The following is a 23,987-nucleotide window of genomic DNA, read 5'->3' on the forward strand; positions in this document are numbered from 1 at the left end:
TTACACAAAATTCAAAGGATAATTTTTCAAGACAGTAAAAAGGAGATTTGGTGTCTGTAATCCAAAATTACAACTGAACAATATGTTCACTGTGTGTCCAACTCTGCAATATATGAATGAGACAGGAAGTTCAGTGACTCCAGATCGTCATTGACCCTCACTGTCTGTGTCTGCTCCTCCCTCCCTCCCTCCTCCATCCACCTCCTCCGGTGTGACGTCTGATGCTTTAGCCTCCCTGTGTGTTACAGCAGCAGCAGGTGTAATCCCAGCCTGTCTGCTGGCGTCACCTGCGCGCTAATCCCCTTAGTCACCACACACGCTCACGCTCGGGGCACATTAATCACAGCGCACACGCAGGTGAGCCTCCAAAAAAAAAAAAAACCCTGCAGGAAATACAGTAGCACCGTGACTGAGGCTGCGTCAGTTCACAAACTCACCACCACATGAAGGTCAAACGGAAATGATGCAGATAAAAATAAGTCTCACAAGGCAAAGCTTTAAAAAAAAACAAATCAATTTTAATTTCTCAATGTAAACATTTAACTCTCTTCATTTGAAATATATTTTTTTCATCAAATACATTTACATTTCCACTTGTAAAAATCAACAAAAAGGGGCAAAACCTGAAATTGTCTGTTCACTGGTTTTCAACCCATGACTGTATTAAGAGTCCATCTCCTTTCATTTATGATTAAGGAAAGCACACACCAACCATACAGAGATTTGGCTTCATAGGTCATTATGTGTCATATCAGTTACTCTGCAATTCAATAAAATAAATAATCAACATGAATCACAACAGAAAGAAAAATCACTTTAGTTTGGCTAAAACAAATGAGATGTAACATAAGAGCGACATTATTCATCTCATCGAACTGTTCCTTTCAGCCCAATGAGAAGCTACAACAAGGTGGAGTCTGGTGAAGTTGTATAATCATAAATAACAGTGAAGAACTCATCGACAGGGTTTTGGGTTGAAAAATAGTGAACAAACATTAAAATAGAGTCAAGTATAGTCATAAAAAAATAAACTCTCAGTCATCACAGTGGACTGCCATGGATGAAGCACCTTGGACCTCTGACAGTGTCGCATCATTCATACGGTCAAATAAATAAATATCCAAAATGTGTACACAATATACACATTCATATAAATACAACTGAACTAATTACTTTTATCAAAATAAAATATTATGTGCAAAGATTTTCATGAATTAAACCCAATCACACACAAAAATGTATATATCGCTGCTGCATTGTCATGTGTGTATCCAATTAACGTAATACCTAAATGAATATAGGAGAACACAGGAAACACGCTTCAGCTTGATGGAAAACACAGAGAAACATAAAATACAAGCTCTGTTTAACATGTTTTTACCCTTTAGAAATAAAGAGAACAATCTACAGACGTCCAAACAGAACAATAATGTCTCTGTGACATTAAGAGACGTATGGATACACAGATAAAAACAAAACCGATAACAGTTGCAGGAAACTAAAAAAAATCTTACAGTTCTTTTTTTTTTGCTTCAAGGAATCAGTTTATTCAAGGCATCTGTTTGGCTGCGGTGCAGACGTCCTGTCCTGGGGCGAAGGTGATGCTTTGTCGTGTGGCCTCAACACAGTGATCCAGGAGACCTTTTAGCCCCAGTAACTGGTTCCCTCCGAACCTCAGCTTATCCCTGGGAACACAATTTAAAATAAAACAGTAAAATAACTATCTTTGTTTGATCCAAAACCACAAACAGACACAGAGATAAAGGCAAAGGGCGATGTGTCTGATGAGTGGACAGCCTTTAAAAAAAGGATTTTCATCCATCAGCCTGTTACTGCAGCGTCAGAGCCTCTGACAAAGTCGAAGCAGCTTTGCTTGTTTCACATGAGAGGCTTCTGTATCTGTAGCTACGTGGAGGAAATCTCAAATTGATTCGTCAGCTGCTCTGGTTTATAGAAACAGAGACAAACAAAGGTTGACTGGAGATGAGACACAGGTAGATAATTAAACACCGAGTTAAAAGATTCACCCATCGAGTGAACTATTTGCTGTGATGCTGAGGATGTTCTGATGTTCACCTGAACAGGTTTCTTCGAGCATGTTGCTGGAAATAATTCCTTTCAGTATCTGACAGCTTGACACTCACAATATTTCTTCTGTTATACCATCAGTCAGTGTTTTTTGCTCATATATTTTATTCAACTTCAGCCCCTCAATATGATGAATTACAGTTTTCAAGTCATTTCACATATTGACTGATCATTTTTCAGCTGCTTTAGTGTCTGCCCAGTTGTGAGTACATGAAAAATGTATATTACAAAAGCCAATCAAGTAGAATGCATACATGATTTGTTCAATCTCATTAAGCTCCAGACTTCTTTTTTTTTTTTTTTTAATCAAAGCTTTGTGTGATGTGTGTATTGTGTTTTTTTAATTAGGTGATGTGTGCTGGCCTATAGCGGGGTTTAAACAAAGGCCGAAGCCTGTTGATTGAGTTCTGGGCTCCCAGGTTTCAGGCTCAGGCTGTTTTGATTGACGTGAATTCATTTGCATCAGCAGCAAATGTTTTAAACTTGAAGTGTTGCGTAATCCGGTGGAGAGCGGTAGAACTTCACATTGTACTGTCTGGATAGACCCGCATGACTCCACACAGACTTCTTTATGAGTGAACTTTCTATGTGCTGACGACGATCGGCACAGAACGGCCGCGACAGACAAAAGAGCTTGTGTGAAGGTTGCAGCTTCCAGAAGCTCTCTGCGCTTCAGTGTCAGCTATTTACACTCACTCACTTCTCTTCAGCCGAGTTACATTTTTTTTCTGCTTCCACCGCCACACACATTCATTCAGTGACAAACCCACAAGCAAAAAAAAAACAAAAAAACACACAACCCCGTCTCCTCTGTGAGCGCAGACTCGCACACAGATTGGCCTCTGAAGTCTTGGCGACGGCTGCTAAGCAGCAGAGACACTGAGCGAGCTTGTTGCTTGTTTTGTTTCCTCCTCTGCTTTGTTTCTATTGGAGCGTTACGTAACCGCGGGGAGAAGAGGAGGAGGACAGAGAGACCAGAGTCTGGCTCCCAACACCCCCAGTGTTCACCCGACTTCTATTCATCCTCTTCTCCTTCTTCATTCAAGTGTGCAGCTGTGTGTTTTCATAACCTGTGCAAACAGCAGGTTGTGTTACCCACTGTTCACTCCCAGGACGTGTCGGTCTGTCACAACTGATCTGGTGTTACATTCTGCCATGCTTGTGTGAAAGGCTTCTGGCCAGTGTGTTTACAACAACAGCAGCAACAACAGCAACAACTTTTAGACTCATTACCGACACAGTGCACGAGTCCCGCAGCAAAAAGTTTTGCACAATGGTTGAACGCAATCGCACAAAGTCGGTGACGCACATGCATTCTGCACAGAGCCGCTGACCCAGATCGACATTGTATACACTGAAGAGCAAGAGCTGTGCTGCTTCTGGCGTTGCGTAACAGCCTATATGTGTCTGATAGGTAGTTAATGGATCTCCCTGGGAGACGGTAATGATTTTGCGCTGAACTGAACACAGTACCACATGACTCTGTGTGGATGATGATGTAACCCATCGTTGTTCCCTTCCACCAGCCAATCAAACGTTGAACCACGGGGGGGCCTCCAGTTGGATTCATTTTCCTACCTAAGATGCTGCTATGGACACAGGGTTCATCGCTATGGCAACCGACTCCACAATCCACAATTCAGGAGCAGTTTTTCAAAAAAAAGAGAGATTGATGGTAGCAGGAGCAGCGTCACCACACGTAAAAAGATTATTAAAGCGTTGGATTCATTTATTTGATCTATTTTTAGTTGGACTGAAATAAGGAAACCCACCCACTGCACACTCTGATAGTCGACGTGATGAAATCTTACAGCAAACCTTGATTGTAAGGTTTACATAAAACCAAGTAAAAGTATTTTATTCCCACGTTTCACATTCATTTAAAAGCAGCACTTTAAACTCAACAGTCTGACTCGGCTTCGGAAGAAGGCTCACGAAGGAGTGCCTTGCCCTGATAACAAGAAGTCAATGGGTTTGCTTATAAAATATTTGACATACAAAGACACGCAAGGGTTTCTGGAGCAGTCAAATTACAGTCATAAATGATGAAATATTATTGTATTGTACTTGTGTAATATTATGGAACAGGGGATTAAAGCAAATGCTTCTAAGTGTAGCTATAATCCATTTTTCATTTAAGAGAGTGAGAGTGAACGATCTGTCTTATCAAACACAAAGCAGTCTTTTTTTTTCAGTGAAGCATTTAAATAAAAGAAAATTAAATATTGCAAAGCTTCAGGCTTATATTCTATAGCCGGTTGATTTTTATAAAATAGCAGAACAGTGGTTATTCTGTTTGACAGAGTTACATAAAGCTGCTGTGTAAATATTAGGATATTTAAGATAATACTGTAAGAGGTGACTGCAAAGGATAAGGAGTGGATGTTTAAGGTTGTTTGTCTGAGTCGCTGAATTACATAAGGCACAAAATAGGAGATGGTAACACGTGAGCTTGCATTGATGTACATACAGTACAACAATAAGCCCTGATGACATGTCTGCAGATTTAAAGCAGATATCAGTGGAATGTTTTTGTTAATATAAGTCCTAAATAGACCTATTTTCCGTCAGCAATCACTTACATGAAGTATTTCAGCCTAAACACGAGTCTCTCCGTCACTCTGCTCTGCTGTAACCCGAGGAGAAAATTTTCCTTGTGGGATACAAGTGTTATCCAATGAGGAGAGAGAACGGCATGAAGGGCTGTGTGTGCAGCCAAGGGATGCGCGTGAATGTGGTGACGTAGCACGAGGACCAATTGATGCCTGACAAGGGCGGGGGCTGCTATCTCATGGTGCGTTCAAAGAAACTCGTACTTTGTGTTTTTCCTTCCTGTGAAGTCATACCAGTTCGATCTGGTACGAGTTCACGGGTCGGAAGTTACGAGTGGCCGTTATAGGGAACTTTCACAGACAACAGGATGGTAAAAACACGAGCTACGGGTTACCTGGAACGCTACCAAGTCGTAGTTGTGACTTGAAGCTGTAACTTACGGTTTCAAAAGCCTGCCTTGAACGCAGCATTAGCCGAAACGGCCGTGAAGCTGATATCTGCTTTAACTTATACATGCAAACACACACCGACACACAGATGTTTCCAAACAAACTGTAACGGACAGTTAGAGCATCATACGTGCATAGAAATCACAATCACAGGCAGTTAAGAGAGAGACACGAGGTTGCATATGTTTGTACATTTCTCAGGCCTGGATCTGTTCTAGCAGAAAGCAAAACTAAGCCGAGGAACACAAACGCTGGGAAACAAATTTGTTTTGTTCCTTTTCCTCCCACTCACCAGTAAAACTGAGATGGCTTTCAGAAAAGGGATTATGTAATCCATGTCTTTACCGACAAAAACAGACTCGCAAACCGTATAACTAAATCTGCCATTAACTGTATCCTCCCTGAATAAATTACAGCTCTGGTGCCTGTCTACATACATAGTACCGTTCTAGATAAAGGAACTAAAACTACAAAAACATGCAAACAAATGAACAAAGTATCTAAGAGTGGGAAGTTAAGTGGTAGACTCTGATTAAGGATGTGAGAGTAACTGTTCTGTTGTGTTTTTAGAAGGATTTCTTCTTCCCTTTTTCATTAGTTTTACATTTTCAAACAGGTATTTGTTATCGAGGACAGAGGTCAGCACAGGAAACCCAACAATCTTACAACTCCTCTGGAGGTTTGTTTGCTGTGGAGGCCTGTTTGTCCTGAACGCTGCCCGTCAATGACCGTGCGTGATGCAGGGAAAGGGGCCTCCCTGAGGTTTTATATAACTTATGACATCATGCGAGTGCATTGAGCAAAGAAATCAAATATTTAACACGGTGGATAATGTGCTCGCCAAGTAAAGGCCCAGATCACTCCGCGGTGAATAAAACAAATAAAAAATTTATAATCACAACACGGCCAGCTTAACCGCGTCTTTCGGCAGCGACCTGTAGTGACAAAGGCAGGGATGGATGGATGACGTGACTGCTAAGTGCCCGCAAAGCTCTTCCACGAAGTGACAGAGCAGATGTTGTCTTTAATACTAAATCAACCTTGGCTTTCATTTGGCTTCACGTCATTATTACAAGCGAGAAAGTAAATCTCTGAAATACAGAGACATAATACTTCCGGTTATCTAATGACTGTGTTTGTGTTTTTTTCCCCAAACAATTCTATTAGTAGAAGGTTTAAATATTATAAATATCATTATGAGTATAACAGCGACCACAGTACTCATTTACAGGGATCTATCTGAAGTGATGTATGAAAAAATAATCGACTGGAGGGGCTATAAATTCAATTCTGCTAATAGTGAAAGTCTATATTTCCACATTTCTTCTGCTGAGGTTATGAAACCAGAAGAAACAGCATCCGGCCGTCCAGCAGCGGCAATAAGAGAGGACACGTAACAGTCAGGAAATAAATAATCTGTTGAATACATACAAGTCCGGCTTGTTTGTTGTTTCCATGGCAGTCGCTTGGTTCAACCTTTACCATTACAGCCGCAGTCCAGCTTCAGAACCACATCATAATGAATCAGGAATGACGCATTTAGCGACTCTGACGTGTGCGTACTGCTGACATGTTGCCAGAGACACGTTGATAGAAAATGTTATTCCACTTTGCCCTCATAAAAAAGTTACACAAATTAAAGCAGAGGCTGAGTGACGGAAACTCAGAATTTCCAAGTGACATCAGCCAAGAGTCGAAAAAAACCCAGAGTTATTCAGTGTTTGTCGTTTCCAGTGATGTTTTCAGCCAATACGAATGTAACTATGTACCAGCTTAATTTGAATAAACAAAATGAAGCCCATTAGCAAACAAGATATGCTGTCAGACGGTATCAGTGACACGGCTCCTCTAGAAAACATGTGCAGTGGCTTAAGCAAAAGTTAAACCACGTCATATTTAGGGTGACGACAAAAAAAAGCAGGATAAGCAGGATAACTGTGTGCAGGAAAGATAATTTCAGACAAATGCAAAGCCTGTGTCACATGAGTGAGAGAAAGAGGAGGAGGGTGGTGGTCCTAAATTCAGCTCTTGCGACTCGACAACTTCCCTAAAGAAGATACTTAACAATTTACTACTGAGATATGGCTGTTTAAAAAAAGACACACAGCTATTTAAAGCAGATAGCATTAACTGGCTTGTGAAGTGACAGAAACTCTTTATGAGACCATACAGGAGCACTGTCTAATCTCAATTGTCAGTGCAGGAGCTTGGCAAGCATTTAACAGATTAATCCTGACCACTCCATGGCAATGTGTGTGTGATCGTGTTTCAAACGGCTGACAAGAACAACGGATGGCACCTGTGTGTGAGCGTCACAGGCCCATTAATGTGTCAGCCTGGTGGTTACTGTGGTGGGTCTTTGTGGATTATAAAAGTAATAATAATCACCACCACCACGACCGCTCTTGTTTGGAAGTGTTGGCATGGCCACAGACATTGTGCGAGCTCTGCTGGGGAATATCTCAGAGGAGAGCTGATAAAGCAACGGCTCTCGACGCTGGATAAACAACAACCTGCCTGGGCGTGCTGCGACAAAGAGCGCAAGAATTCAGGAGAACTCGAGAACATTTGATTGTGATGCATGCTGAGGGGAAGGTCGTAAGCATACGCATACATCAAACTGAGTGGGTACAGGTGGGACAATGGTAGTGCTGCGTGTGTGCAACTAGTTTTGATGCATGTAAGAGGAGAGCGACTAAAACTGGTGCACTTCATTTCTGTCACACATGACAATCTATAGCAGTTCATAGCAACCTTTTGTATATAAGCAATTATTTGTGTGTGTGTGTGTGTGTGTGTGTGTGTGTGTGTGTGTGTGTGTGTGTGTGTGTGTGTGTGTGTGTGTGTGTGTGTGTGTGTGTGTGTGTGAGTGTGTGAGTGTGTGAGTGTGTGAGTGTGTGTCCTACCTGTAGTCATTTTGTGAGAAACAACCAAGTAGGTCCACGGCTGTCAATCTGGAGTCCAGGTTAACAATCTGAAACACAATGCATAGAAGATGAGTTCAAGATAGCAAGGAGCACTGCAGGGAGACAAAAAAAAATCTCAAATGACTTCAATGCACTTCAATTAAAATGGCATCTGATTGTACGCCACCAACCTTATACGACTGGATGATGCTGAGCACTGTCTGGACTTGCTCCAAACTGGGGGCGGCTGAGGACAAGATGCTGAAGGACGAGAGAGGAAGTTTTAGTATCAAGCTCACTTCCAAGTAAAACTGGCCAAGCGACATTTTAAATAATCACCTCAGAAAAGCAGGGAACAGTAATACCCAAGTTTATTATGAAGTTGTATTCAATGAATCTTAACTAAATACACATTTTAAAAGCACATTTAATTAAGTAAAATCTGACTTTGCTAGACTATAATGAAGATTTATGAATCTCCTTCCAGAGTATATATTCACACCTCTTATACAACTTAGGTCTGAATAAACTTCCTAACAGTTCAACCAAAATCCACACAAGTTTTTTTTCAGCTTCTTTCAGCAACATGGTCACTCAGACACAGAAACATGAGCATCACTGTCAGTAAAAAGTAGTTAGAAACGAGACGAGTGGATGTTATGACAGTACTGCAGAAGTGAAAACGATCGGTCCTAAATGATCCACAACTAGTGGAGAGGGAAGAGAGAGAGAGAGAGAGAGACGGAGATGAAGGGCAACAGCCTGTATGGAATGAGTCATAGCTCTGCTCAAACACGTGAAAACGAGTCTGGCTGTCTCCTTGGCAACTGTGCTTGAGCAGCCCAATACACACATGCATGTGCATAGATGAATGCAGAAGTGCAAAGACACACACACAAAGTATACACAGCAAAGATTCCTGCAGATAAAGATGAAGGTAGCAGAGCAGCAACAATCTTACTTCACCACAGTCTCAGCTGCAAAGGTATTTAACACACTAACGTGTGTGTGTGTGTGTGTGTGTGTGTGTGTGTGTGTGTGTGTGTGTGTGTGTGTGTGTGTGTGTGTGTGTGTGAGCACGATGACTGTTGCTCATTACTTTTATGACATAGTAAACAACACCTATGACTATGAGAGGGTTTGTTTTGCTGTAGCCAAATAAAGGGAGAATCCCTTCCACACACACACTGCGCATCAACCACATGAGTGTACAAGAGAGCATTTATGACCCTCAACAACAACAAGCAATAGCAACAATTTCATACACTCTCACACACTGCACAAGCTTAAGATCAAAGCAAGATCTTCAAACAAGAGGAGGCAGCTGTGGTAAAACTTCTTGTGCAGAATAAATATCTCCTGCACCTTCATGTGATGTGCTGCACATCAAGTATGAGCAGCGAAACAATGGCCTGTGTTCACTAAAAACTCCCAAAAGCGGCGGGCATTGGCATTGCGTCATCATCACGAGTCACTAAGCGAGGTTTCGAGGACACTGCTCCTCCTCACACACTCATTATCATCACACAAAAGACCCATTTAGGCAGCTACAGGTGTCCTGTCACAACAGTGCCAACAGGAAATGATGGACAATCATCGCCTGACCCCCCTGACACACACATAGTGAGAACATGCCATCAAATTAAAACATAGGATGTACAGTGAATTAGATAAGACAAAGTGGCTGGTAATGGAGAACCACCATTATAGTCATATACTGTATATAGAACAATAAACAGACAGCTACAAAGGCCCGGAGCTTTTAAGTGATAATAAAGCACACTGGGACACATACTTGAGAGTTTAGTGCTTTATGATCTGAGAGTCCTGTTTTCTCTGTTTTACAGCCACTGAGTTGAGAACATACAGCACAACAGAGGGATCGCTTCTCTTATGTTCCCCTTTCATGACGGTGATAAAGATCTAGAGACACTCTTGGTGTGTAATTATTGTCAAAATGCCTGTAAATTTTTCTACTTGGCCGTTTCTTGTGTAGTAGTACCACGAGCACAGACAAAGTTAGAGAATAAAGCATAGTAGAGAGATTACAGAGGAAATTAATGATGATTATGACAAATTACAAACCACAACAGGAAGAAGACAGGATGTTGGAGGCTCAAGCTGACATCTCAAGTGAGCTGCCTTGGCTCAGGTAGTTGAAAACCTCCTGCTGCCTATATAAACTAAAGCCTCAATAATAAAAACAACTCAATTCTTATTTACATTATTCTCACACAACAAAAAGGGCTTTTTTCAAAAGCATTTTACTATCAGTAAAAAAAAAACCTCTATATCTATGATTTTGTAGGCCTACAGAGAGAGTTCAGCATCACACCTGCACAACACAGTGGGGTATCAGCGCACATTTTGCCCTTTAGATGTTCAGGACTTTTACTGTTCCCTGCTCTCAAAGAGATGCAAAATGTCACAGTGAATAATGTATCAACTCTGAACGGGACCTCATGTTTTTTTGTGGCATTTTGATGCTTTATCTGTTCGTGTGACAGAGGAGGAGGAGGAGGAGAAGGATGAGGAGGGTTGAGGTTTGTGTGACTAGGAGAAATGAATCAATATAAAATACTGTTAATACTTAAACGGTTTAGCCATCATCCTAAATTGATTGAAAAGCCTTTACTGGTCATCGTAGCAAAAGCAAAGGTGTTGCTTAACGAGGGCTCTGACCAGACAGCTGAAACCACTGTGTTTAATGAAATCAATCATTTTTATTATTTACACCTGTGTGTTTCCTTCAGTGACCTGTGTGTTTAAAAAAGCACCTGCAGCTGTCACAGCACAGCAGCCATATGAGCCAACACCAAGCGAATGGGAAGGAAGCCAAAGAGGGACTTCATTGTGAACCTCTGCTATCTTCCTAATTTGTACTTTGGGGGTGGTAATGAATAAAGGGAACAGAAACATGTAAACATATTCAAAGTACTGTAGTTAAGAGAGCACATGATCCATCGCAAGCTCCAGTCATCTTACAGTGTTTTTATGGGCTCCTCATTACATTCAACTAACAATCATGAGTTAAGTGTTAAACTACTGTGAGACATGTAAATAAGCTCATGTATTTCAGAAGACAATCCAAGCAGAAGCTGACACACTAGCAAATACTACAGTAGGGTCAGGACATCCAGTGTTTCAACCGTTTTTTCAGCCTCCAAGGTTGAGGGGCTGAACTTTGCTAAAGTGTAGCGCTGCCTGTTGCGTCATGGGAAAGGTGATAAGGCAAAGCTACAAGGTCAAGCAGATTACAGCCTTGACCAGCGCTGCATGCCAAATAGAGCCTGAGAGCTATGAGGTCACACAACTTACAGCAATCACACACACCTAACCAGGGCACAGGAAGGAGTTGGTTGGTTAAGGACAGGCCAAAGACAGGCTAAAAGGGCTTCTTTGAAGGTTGAGACAAAGGTTAGACATACACCTGGCATCAGTAAAGATGAGCAAGTAGGGATTTTTATCTTAATAATTTCAGAAAGACTTGACAGTTGTGGAAAATACAGAAGGAGAGGGATTCAAAGGTGCCAGTGACATGCAATATAACACTGACCTTGACAGATATATGTATTTTCTATATACTAGGACTTGAAAAGTGTTCAACATAATCATTAAGTTCAAGTTTTGCATAAAAGGCGGCACCACAATTAAATGAAACAGAACAAAAATTCATATAATTCAGACTAATAGACTGAATACAGTATAAAGCCGACATGGAAGCCAGTGTGTCAGACGGGCAGAGCAGCAGAAAGTCTGCTGGTATGTTTAGACTGACAACAGCAATAAGAGAGTGTGGCTGCGATACCTGCTGAAAGCTTGGAGCAGCTGTGCGACCATGGAGGACAGTCTGTGCAAACAAGCCAAGGCTTCCTGTGGTGGAGGGCCTCCTGCTGGCTGAGCACTCTGCATGCCGTGGTCAAAGCCCAGCACTTGGAACACTTCCGTACTGAAACGTGACAGAAAATAATGACCTCAGAGGTCAACGAAATGGAAAAAGGACAAAAAAGATATCAAAATAAATAACATCCAGAGTGTTGTTTGTGTTCCTGTAAATCATTTCATATAATGCACTAAATGGATCGCACGGTCTACTAATCAACAGGTCATTTGTAGTTTACTTGTATACTGTGCTGTGCTCTACTCCTTTAAACAAATCTAAGCAAATATGAGGGAAAGATCAGCATGAACCATGACATCCTAACTTGTTATCTGCGATGCAATCATGAGAGCAATCCCAGCACTGCATCCATCAAAAAACCCCATTACACCCACCTCATCTGACACGTATTAGACCAGATGTTCTCAAACAGAGACCACACTTCCTCATGAGAGACCGGAGCCGACGTGGGTTGTTTGTCTTCATCATCATCACTCATGGTCACGTCACGGGCAGGCGATTCCTTCTAGAGACACAGATGGAGCCGTTATTTACTGATGAAATATTAAGGACGAAACATAAACTAAAGTAAGAAATAAAGTAAAGTGTAAAATAAAGTTAAATAAAAGACAGTGGCTAATAAGTAAATGCATCCTGCTGTCTGTGTGGTTGTTTCTTCACTATCAGATCTTTCAAACACTAGAAGAGAACAGACTTCCTCTCTGCTCTTATGGAATAAGGATTTAAATTATGTTCATCTATTTCTTGGTTTCTTAAAGGGATACTTTACCCAAAATCGATAATTCACCAATTTTCTACTCACCATCATGCCAAGGAAGGGTTTGGAGAACTTTTGGAGTCATCAAAATGCTTTTGTAGTTCCAGGGGGGGTCCGGCTGGCAACGGATTTTCATATAATGGCAGCGGATAGAGTTCACTTTTGAATCGTCCAAAACACACACTATGAAACATCCAAATACCTCCACACTGCTTGTCCGTACTGACCTAAGTGTCCTGAAGCTGCCACATGAAAAAGTTAAGTTAAGTTAAATAATTTGATCTCTGTTTTTAGCCTTGTTGTAGCAGTAGCTCCCAGTGGCTGCACGATATTTGCTGCTTTTCTTCTGTGTTTATATCACACATCCAATGGTTTACAACGACGAACGAACACATTATTATTATACACATGTGCACAAACATCAACAGAGCCACTGGGAGCTACTACTACAACAAGGCTAAAAACAGAGATCAAATACATTTTTTCCGAACAACTTCTTCATGTCGTGGCTTCAGGACACTTGGTTTCAGTACGGACGAGCAGTATGGAGGTATTTGGATGTTTCATAGTGTGTGTTTTGGACGATTCAAAAGAGAGCACAATCCGCTGCCATTATATGTAAATCTGTTGCCAGCCGGACCCCCCTGGAACTCCAAAAGCGTTTCGATAACTCCGAAAGTTCTCCGAACCCTTCCTTGGCATGACGGTGAGAAGAAAATTGGTGAATTATCAATTATGGGTGAGTAAGTATCCCTTTAACCATCACAATATACAACCCACCTTGGAAGTCGCAGCCCTGGAAGGGGAGATAACCTGTTGAGCAGACCAGGTATAGATTTGAGATTTGAGATCAGATGATGTGAGGTAAACTTTAACTTGCTCAAAACCGACCTGAGGTTGCAGCTTATTTAAAATGTTGTCCAGTGCAGAAATGGCAGCAGGAACGCGGCTTGAACGACTCTCAAATGCACTCACAAACATCTTAGCTTCTTGAAGGGCTGTTAATGTAGAGGCACGGTCTGCTGTTTTCCCTGAAAAAAACAACAACATATACAGTAGATATATAGGGGCCATTAGATGACTGCGTCAGAGAGGGGACATGCATTAAGATGCAAATTAGGGTTAAGATACATTCAGCTGCCAGTTTATGATGCACACCAACTAAAACTAATGCCCCTGTTATAAATGGGTTATAATTCAAATCAAGCACCACAAACTGCAGCCACATTCAAGAAAAACTGAACATTGTAGCTTATGTGAAGGTAAAAATTATTAGGGGCTTGTTTAAATTTTAGTTTATATTAGAGCTGGTAATTACACACATAAACAGCAGAAGTATGAAAGTGAGGAAAACGGGAAGAGGTGTTACTCTTCCTTACTAAGAAGGTGTTACTCTAACCTTCTGAGGAGAAATATTATGAATATTAAGATGGAAGACAAAGGAAGGCAGTGGGACTCTGCATAAAAAACAGACAGCTACACACAGAAACATTATTTTTGCTTTATACTCGCACATACTCATTTCTTGTGACCTTTCTCCGTTCTCCACCATAATTACCATCACCCAACCATTTCTAGCCAACACCCGCAAAATGAGCTTAGTCACTTTACAGAGGCCTGTGAAGACTCTGTCCTCACAAGTATAGCTTCATGCACCTACACACACACACACACACACACACACACACACACACACACACACACACACACACACACACACACACACACACACACACACACACACACACACACACACACACACACACACACACACACACACACACACACACACACACACACACACACACACACACACACACCCCAACCGCCTGCAAAGAAAGACCAGAAAATTGCATGCAGTACTTTTCCACTCCTAGACTTGTTCTTAGCCTCTCATACAGTTTATCCCTCCTTCCTTTCCTCCTCCTCCTCCTCCTCCTCCTCCTCCTCCTCCTCCTCCTCCTCCTCCTCCTCCTCACCCTACTCTCTGAGTCCTGGCACAGTGCCAGGCTGCGTGGTACCAAGTAAAAAAGGCTTGTGCACCAAGGAAGCACAGAACAAAGGCAAAAACTCATTTTGTCTCAGCTATTAACATTCTTTGATGGATTATGAAGCATTGTGTCACCAGTGCGGTGGTCACGCCCACACAGGTGGACGGACCAAATCTAAAAGTGAAAGGCACACACTCAGCACTGAAAGCCTAATGTAATTAGATCCAACGTCGAGATCCAGAGCGAGGAGGAGTGCTGCAGTGGGCGACTCAGCATCTTCCTGACACACATTTGAGTGTCCTGCTTTAGCAGATGACCTGATTCTGTATGTAGTTCTGTAGGGTTCTAGCGCAGTGCAGGGCAGACAACGTCATACCCCACTGGAGTAAGGCTTTTATCTGGGGGATGACTCAGTATCTCTACACCAGAGCACAAGAAGCCATAAAACATCCCCCTAAAGCTGAGATTTGAGAAATCTTAGCTTTTCATCTGACAACTCTTACATTTAATAAACTCTAAACCTATTTAAAAAGCATTTTCGTACAAGTCATTTTTATCAAAAGCCCTCGGCTTGTAGCCTGGAAACCGGGACTGTGGAACAAAGAATATCTTTGCATTTAGACACCTAAGGGTGCTCGGCTCGGCTGCGTGCACTGTGTGAATTTTAATGCTCTTGTCACTCTTTACAAACTCACATTCAAAGCAAAAATTTAAATCAGCCCCAAGGAAACTGGCATCATTTTTGTCATCTACAGTATGTGATGTTATCAAGCCTTCCAAGTGAATATGCTAAAACAAAACACTGGAAGAGCTTAACACATGATGCACTTTCTGAAACACATTAGACATCAGTGTTCACAGCAACAAAGGTATTGAGAAGAAATGCTTTCTAAATCAACTTGACTATACTGTAAGCCGTCTTAACAATGCAGAATCTAAGAGTTAATTTCGCTGCTGGATTACATAGTCATTGTTTAAATTTGTTTCTGTGTCAGGTTTGCTCCATTTTTCAAGTTATTGTACAACTTAGCAGCACTCAGTGCCTGTGTGTTTGGACTATGGCCAGTACAGACAAGACTGTTTACAGTAACCTACATTTAGAGACACCTACATCAAACACATGAGCTTATTGGCTTATAACAACGACTGAAACACATAAAACACTTCTCCTCTCTTCCACCTACATACCTGAGTTGAAGAATTTGATGAGATTTAAAATAACTTGATGGTTGTTCCTCGGGACAACCTGCCCAAACACAGCAATCCAGTGCTTATTGTAACAGTGTAGGACATCCAGAAGAGTCCAGGGTGGTTTTATACAAACTATCTGTTAGGAGGAAAAAAAAACATTTAAATTGTTATTTATACTTCAGTTCAGTATACATTGTATCATCTAAATATCATTTAACACTGTCAAATTTAAATCTCACTAGCCTGTATGTACTGTGAATATCTACTTATTATATAAACAAACCTGTAAGATTACCCATACAATATTTATTCTAGCAGCTTTGCCAAAGAGTTTGTCCTTGTTTTTACTCATCAATTTATTTTGACATTATTTGGCTGAATATTACAGTGTCCTTCAAACTGTGTGTTTGACACTTCAAATCTCCTTCACACTTGCCCAGATAAGACGATTCTCATTTGTAGACACACAATAATAAGATATAGTCTCACAGATAGTCCTTACCTCTAACCAGAGGTTGTCAAAGGCTTCCTTCATCTCCACCTCCAACATGTCAGACAGCACCTCCTTCAGGCCGTCTTCTAGTTCAGTAAGACATCTGCTGAGGTCACATGTTGTGCTCTCTCTTTCTCCTTCACTGTGCCGTGGGTCATCTGTGATCACTTACGGACAGACACAACACATATGTAAGTATAGACAGCTATGAGATTTGCTATTCCTTAATAAATGAACTTCTCTAACTCTAACTGGGCGTGTGCATCATTTTATTCTGTTTTTATTTTGTTTTTCAAAACTAATTTGTTTACTGTAGCTGTTACCTAAATGCAGCACTTAATATAGACAGACTTGAGGTTCGGGGAAGGAAAACAGGAAAACAGGAAAATAGGAAGGGGTGGGTGGACGAAGCAAGTGCATGGATGGTATGTGCTATTAACTACTGCACTACGATGGAGTATGCCAAGTAATTTCCTGTTTTGCATGAAGAGCACATTAATCCCAGGCTCACATTTCATTGTGAGTCCAGCAGAGGGGCCCGGTCTCTTTGGGTTGTGTGGCGGTGGCGGTGAGGTCTGAACGTTTGTGTGAGGCGGCACGGTGGTCTCCGCATTTTGCAGAGGGTCAAGTCTGTATGTGGATCTCAGAGCCTCTGCTTCCAGATCATTTTTGCTGTAGGCCTTCACCCCACTCAGGAGAGCTTTACTGCATAGGTTCTTGTCGTTACTAGAGAAAAAAAGGGGGAGAGCATCTTTCTTTAATCAGGCTGCAGTCAGAACACATTTCAACAACTCATACAACATCGATCTCTGTTGTGCAAGACTGATTTAACGTCTACCAAATTATTTCTCCTATAATTCAGCAAAAATGATCAATACCGGTGTCTGGAAACAGCGGCAGTCGGAGAAATAGGTCAAAAAGAAAAAGGGTATACAACAGCCACTGCTATTGAGCTGAAAAAAATTCCTGAACTTAACTCAGAACACCTCGCTCAGCACATCTATTCTTGCTCAATTACTCTGTCTGGCTCTCTCTCATTCTCTCATCCCAACTGGAACTATCTGGCTGGACCCACTCACAGTCACATGCATGTGCATTATTTGCAGAGGACACACACTCTGCAGCAACAGCAGCAGCAGCAGCAAGGGTAGTGCGCTGTAGGGGGAGGGGGGAACTCACGTGCATAGGATGAGAGCACTCTCTGGATACAGGCTCTGGAATTGCAGGCAGCACTGCAGCACCCTGTCATCATTATTCTCAGCATTCAGACCATCTGGGGACAAGGTGGCACAGAGAGAAGGAGCAGGGAACAGGATGACAAGAGTGACATAGAAAAACATGACAGTCTATAAAAGGACAATGAGGCATGTTTAATTCATGACACTGAAAGCACATGGTAGGTGTACAACAGAGAACAGCATGTCTTCTTTCTTTTAAACACAAGGAGGAAGAAGCAAAGAGAAAGAACACAAGATGGAGATTTCAGGTCTATTGTAAGAGGCACACTGAAGGTGCGCATGCTGCTCAACACTTAGAAATAGCAACCGAGACTCCAATAAATCCCCTTTTGACACTCCTCACTGAAGAGACCACACTATCAATGTTGAAATATGAATGTTTGATCAATATTACATACACCTTAGGAGTGGGTTACATTGTGCTGCCCTTGAAATGCACTCAGTGCATGGTATGCCTATGAATTCTGGAGGACCAGCTGAGTGCTAGTGCCACCTAGTGTCTAAACAGTGAACAGTCAAACATTTACTAATTAATGAAATGAATTTATGGTCACAATCTCTCCACACTTCAACAATATAGTCATGCTCATTAATACATTTACTGATAATAATGATTTAAAACAGTTAATATAATCCTTATTCAATTTGGAGCCAAAAATCAAACATGAACCCAAGTGTTCATACTAGGTGAGTTATTCTACTATTATGTTTTTACCTATAAGAAAATAAAGTAGAAACATTCCCATTTCGTTTTTATTGTTTTGCCTGCAATTGCTGTGTTGTGAAAGTTTTCCCTTTTGTAACCAAGAGTGACATTATTTTTCTAAATTTTCTAAATTGCCACCATGTGTTTGTCTGTGAGAGCAATTGACAATAGCAGAAATTGGATATGAGCTCATGGATGAGGTTAACCCTTAATGTTTGGTTTTACTGAAAGAGCACTGAAAACTCAGATGTTTTGCTCAGCACAGCACTCACCCTTGCTCTCTGCAGCCTGCTGCATCGACTGCCCCCAGAAGTTTGATTCATGGCTTTTCAAAGTGTTGTAAATGTAGGAGATGGCGAAAGAGGCCAGGTGCGCAACAGGGCCTGACAGGCCTTTGCCCCTTTTAAGGGAATCCAGCTCCTGAAGCACCACCCAGGGGATCAGGATAACAGGGAAGCCCAAGCCTGAAATAAAGTGACGTGGGGAAAGAAGCAGCATTATATTTTAGAAAGGGACGGCTGATGTAAGCTGCTAGCTAACTCTGGTACAATACATACATACATGGTCCCTTTGCAAAATAAAAAATAAACAAACTGTTACGCCCTTTTCAACACTGATCTTGTTATATGTCATGAAATTCTTGAACAGAGGCTTTGTAATGTAGTCTCCACTCTGCAAACTTAGGCTCCAGACTGCTGTGGTCGACGATGAATCAGCACTTCACATATTTAGGGATGAAGTTGAAGTTGTTCTTCCTGTTCTCCTCTTAGCCAAAAATGTTACATCACGATATAAAATGCTAGGGAAAATATAAAGCTCAGTACAATAAATGCTTTGTTGAAACTGATCTCCGTGCCAAGGGCAGGTAGAGATGTATTGCATTACGATTCAAAGGCTGAGGACATTTTTTCCTTATAACTAATTATAAGTTCAGACAGTTCCAGGAAATAACTGCATACCTTTTTATAAAGGCGAGAAGTTAAGCCATGAATCTTTCAAGACACATCAGTTATCGTGATCGCTTTTAAATACCTCCGAGGCCAAGAGACTTGATCTTTTTCACATAGTCCAGGTGAGTGAGGAGAATGTTGGTGTCCAGCACCACAATGGGGCCTTGCTGGCAGGGCTGTTTGCCTGTAATAAGACATTAAGTTTATGTTTATTCAACCGTTTGTTGTTGAATGACTTGGCTTGAATCATGTCCAATCAACTGAATTTACCACAGATGAACTCAAGGTATAGAAATATCTCAAAGATGATCAAGACAAATGAGAAATGTGTGAGATAAATTGTCCCAATTCTTCAATGTATGGACCTTACATATTAGTTTTTCCTTTTATGAGTAAAGGATATTCTTTTATAATTGATAAATGCATAGGCTTATATGTTTCAAGATACAAGCATGAAACCTACAGGGTGTCTCTCTAGCTCCCTCCTCTGGGGGGTCTGTGTCCATACTGGTCAGTTCTCCATAGCTCTGCATTACATTCACCTCCAGTTTCTTCTCAGAGCGGGCAAGGTGAAGCTCTTCAACCACTTGCATCTACAGAACAAAACACATGTGACAAACCAAACATGAAGATCCTCTGCCATTTTAAATCTTTGCAACAACAGCGTATTCACATTTTTTAATATACTGGCTAATGAAGAATCGATGATTTTAATTTTCTGAAAAGCTATAAATGTAAACCACACACAGTGTTTTGGATTAAGTGATTAATAATTTTCACTACCTGGTCATACCACGCCTCACTTGCAGCATCGCACACAATTGGGAGTTGGTGAGTCAAGGACGACCTCTTATCTTGTCCTTCAGATGAACCACTGGGAGTTTCAACCACACAGCTGTGATGTTGCACAACCGTTTCTTGCTTGGAGTTTCTTGTTGAATCCACAGTGTGAGAACTCTTGGCCCTACAACTTACATTTTTGCTTGCAGAGTTGTCACCAGTGCCCTCTTCTGGCTTTGGCTGAACCTTTTTGGGTATTTTAAAACTGTGAGGCAGACTTTGTGTGAGAGAACGTTTTTGTTGTTGAGGAGATGATGACCGAGCTGTCTCGTGTGACGATGGCGTGACGCTCTTTGGCACTGAAACGACGTTCTTCAACACCTTCGAGCTGCTCTCTGAGGTAGTCTGCTTGGTTGCAGTGGAAGACTGATTTGTTGTTGTAGAGGCAGTGGAAGTTCTTGCTTGTGTAGACTGGCTTTTGACCCTAATCTCACTTTTTTCATGCCGTTGGCTTTTCTTTTTGACCAGCTCCCTTCTCTTCTGCCTTGACGACTCTTCAATGGCACTGCTGTTATATTCAGTCCTTTGTGACTCATCAGCTCTGTGCCTCTTCCATGCATTATGCCTCTCTACTACTCTCTGTTCATGAGACGTCAAACTGGTATTCTTTACCTTTGTTAGTTTTGATAGGCTTCTGGGCAAAAATCTTTCACATAATCTTCCTTCCGAGATCCTCTCTGTTTTCTGAGGAAGGCTACCTGGAGTATCAGTGCTCCGGGGAGTTGAGGTTCGCTTTTCTAAAGTCTTATTTTCCCTGACAGTATTGTCTTTCTCTGAAATACGAGGCTTTGCTGTACTAGAGCAATTTTCTGCATTGGACGGTAGAGTTTTCCTTTTTGTACGGTCCTCTGCCTCTTTAACAGGTTTGCGGTCTGGTGCTTGTGCTTTCGGCAGTCTGTAGTGTGGCTTTTTGATCTGGCGGGTGCTTTGGGGGTCATCTCTAACGGTAGAAGAACCAGACTTTTCCTGTTTTGCTCCATGTCTACATGTAAAGGAGGACAGAGAATATTGTAGTGATAAACATATTCATTTAAGTTAATGATGCTTAACTGCTTAGTATCTTGCATGTCATTGTCATAAAAGTCATTCATTTGTTCTTAGAGGTCACATTTACTGTATCTAACCTCTTGTGGCTCCTCTTGACTTTTTCACAACTGCTGGTGACATCTTGCTTGGATGCCTGAAGATGAGAAAAATAAACATTTTGTATGGTTAGTTCATTTCTGAATTAATATCCCAAAATACTCCATGTCATACAAAGCAATCTCAAAAAATATAACTGCATGTGTACTTAATTCCTTTTCCTATTTATCTGTGTTTTTTTCCTCCTCTAAAGAGAGACTGAAGGTGCCTCAGGGTGGCAGAAAATAAATTCAGCCATTTTCTTCGTCATCACAATGACTATCTTTTGACAGTGGGTATAGACTCTGTAGAGCAGTCCATCAGAGGGGGGGACCGTCTCAACAAACTTCTCCAAAGGGAGACATTTTGAAAATTCACACGCAATGCCTTAATATATCCAGGGCCAGGCCTAAATGAGGATCAGTTTTAGACCCTTCTTGTAACAATGTCAGTTTGTTGATCTGTAATTGTGTTTTGATGTATATATAAATGAGACACTTTTTCTAATTGAAACATATTGTCCTCTTCATGAGCAGCCCTTGTTCTCAGGCCACAAGATCACCCACTTTCCCTATATAAGGGACCTTAGTTCTGCTTTCTCTCTTTTTCTCTTGTGACATTGCACCAAACCAAGCAATAACACTGCTGACAACATAACTGCATGTCATCTCCTCACCTTCACATCTTCTTCACTGGAGAATGAAGACCACCTGCGTTTTCCACTGTTTACCCTTTTAGACATTTTCCCCTGAAGATCAATTTGAGCAAACATTAATATCAGTGATGACTGTGCAGAGTCCTGACGGAACAACCCAGAGCAACCCAGGACACCGCCAGGTTTGTGTAGTAGTAAAACGTGTTAAATACGTTTAACTAATACAAAATTACACCTCTTATAACAAGTGAGGTAACGTGGATATAAGAAGACATAATTGTTTATCAAAAAATATCTATGGAAAAATGATTGGTAGACGATTCGAAACATTAAGTTGGGTAAACGAGTTTCGATTCGGGCTAACACAGGCTAAAGAGTCATGGCACGAACAAATAGCTTTGATTTTACAATTTTATATGAAACTACTTTGTAATATCAAGACTATAACACAGTAGTTGAGCTGATAATTCACTTGAACACAAGCTGGAAGCTAAGTTAACTTAGTCACTGTACACAAGCAACAACCAAAGTTAGTTAAGTTAACGTTACCTTTAGCTCATTTAAGCTACGTGACGAAAAGTAAACAGCAACCCAGCAAAAGTACAACAAGCTAACGCTCCGCTTCAATGCTTTAATGTGTGAAATTACCCTACATATATTCCGTAAAATAAAGTACAGTAGGATTCACCGTGGTATTTTCCAGCAGAGTAACTCCCTCAGCACCAAAACATCCGTCGCTTTTCCGACTCTTCTTCCTCTTCTACGGTCGTTGTGGTTTTAATCCGTTGCTACGTTACCGCCGCCGACTGGAGCGGAGGGCAAAGAACAACTGGGTGTAAAATAAAATTAAGCACAATTTATTTTGTTGTTTTGTATGAGAAGATCCGCACAGCACAGCACAGACAAAGTGAAGCCCTCTGAAAGGAAAGGAGACATGCAGACATGCAAGTGCTTTCGTTGCTTATGATGAGGAATTTGACTGCACAAGGTCAGTAGCCTACTAGTAGCTAGTCTGTGGGAGGAGTGTGTGTAGTACAGGATAGCTATGTGTGTCTGGGTTATCTCGACCTCCAGTCCTGACACAAACATGCACCAAGCGACGGACAAATAACCCGATTGTCTTTATATTCTATCGTGAGGACCTTGCAAAGGAAGGATCAGTGTATTGCTGGGTGTCAACCCTTGATAGGTTCAAGAGGAAATATAACTATTCCCTCCTTCCTACAAGGTGCAAGGGGTTACATCTTCAAGGTTATACAATGTGGGTTCATCCAAAGTACAAAGTGAAAGGAACTAGAATATAAAGTGTGTTTTTTCTTCTTTTCTATTACTCTCAAGGTTTAATTCCTATGTTTTATAGCTGTAGGCTGCAACTAGTAGGCCTAAAAACAACAAACAAAAAACACATAGGCCTAACATAACTCACTCATAATAACAGGCTATTTATAGAGGGTTTATGTGCTGTTGAATAATCAACTGATAGGCTATTGAAATAGTAACTATTTCTGTTGCTAATTGAGCTATAAATGGTTAATTGGCTAATAATTAATTCATCAGTGCTTCATCAGTGCTTTATAGATAAGTTGTAAACAAACAGAGCTATTTCTGGGTTGCCAAGTTGTGGAAAATCCTCCTCCTGCAAGACTTGCTTTTTAAAACATTGTAGGATATGTTGTGTCTGACCAACCATCTCGTGGTCCCGAGACACGCGCGTCCGTTTGATGAAGTATGACAGGAGAATAACCAAATCTTAACTCAATTTATTAATACCAGTTGCAACATGTTACAACATGTTTAGATTATCAAAAAGCATTCAACCCAATAACATATTCAAATCAATGGTAAACAGATTGATGTTTACCATTACCATTACCATAGACAGATATATCAGAATTAACAGAGAATAGTATACCAAAAGGAGAATTGCTTACAGTATAGCCTACTGGATCAAACTTCGCTACCCTGACCGTCAATCAGCAACCAGTGTCAGCGCAAGAAGTCTGACACCAATTGTTGTTTGCTTTCCATTTTTCTGCCACCCTGGGTGTTGGGGTGTGTAGCCTAGGTGAAAAATACACAAACTCTTTCTCCATTGGTTGTGTCTGTCTCAACAGCTGTCTAGTTTCACTACCTGTTGACCTCTTAAT

General features: G+C 41.2%; 1 protein-coding gene across 1 annotated transcript; it reads right to left on the reverse strand.

Annotated features, from left to right (window-relative positions):
• Positions 1 to 698: 698 nt before the first annotated feature.
• swt1 (SWT1 RNA endoribonuclease homolog) lies at positions 699 to 22,578 on the reverse strand. The gene is made up of 18 exons (XM_083969603.1): positions 22,529 to 22,578; positions 21,862 to 21,933; positions 21,188 to 21,243; positions 20,007 to 21,045; positions 19,687 to 19,816; positions 19,306 to 19,407; positions 18,546 to 18,737; positions 17,509 to 17,602; positions 16,841 to 17,055; positions 16,339 to 16,496; positions 15,834 to 15,972; positions 13,546 to 13,685; positions 13,435 to 13,467; positions 12,272 to 12,402; positions 11,805 to 11,945; positions 8,188 to 8,257; positions 7,997 to 8,064; positions 699 to 1,685 (listed from the first exon to the last, which is right to left on the reverse strand). The coding sequence occupies exons 2-18, from the start codon at positions 21,925 to 21,927 to the stop codon at positions 1,550 to 1,552; spliced, it is 2,910 nt and encodes a 969-aa protein (XP_083825729.1). The 5' UTR covers positions 21,928 to 21,933; positions 22,529 to 22,578; the 3' UTR covers positions 699 to 1,549.
• Positions 22,579 to 23,987: the final 1,409 nt, after the last annotated feature.

Source organism: Trachurus trachurus (genome assembly GCF_905171665.1).
Source record: "Trachurus trachurus genome assembly, chromosome: 4".
NCBI lineage: Eukaryota > Metazoa > Chordata > Actinopteri > Carangiformes > Carangidae > Trachurus > Trachurus trachurus.

Coding starts and splice junctions, on each gene's coding strand:
- swt1 (XM_083969603.1), bottom strand. CDS start 21,927: ATGTCTAAAAGGGTAAACAGTGGAAAACGCAGGTGGTCTTCATTCTCC. Junction 11,946..12,271: donor TCTAATACGTGTCAGATGAG/GTGGGTGTAATG, acceptor GTCACGTTTCAG/TACGGAAGTGTTCCAAGTGC. Junction 1,686..7,996: donor TTCTCACAAAATGACTACAG/GTAGGACACACA, acceptor TTGTGTTCCCAG/GGATAAGCTGAGGTTCGGAG.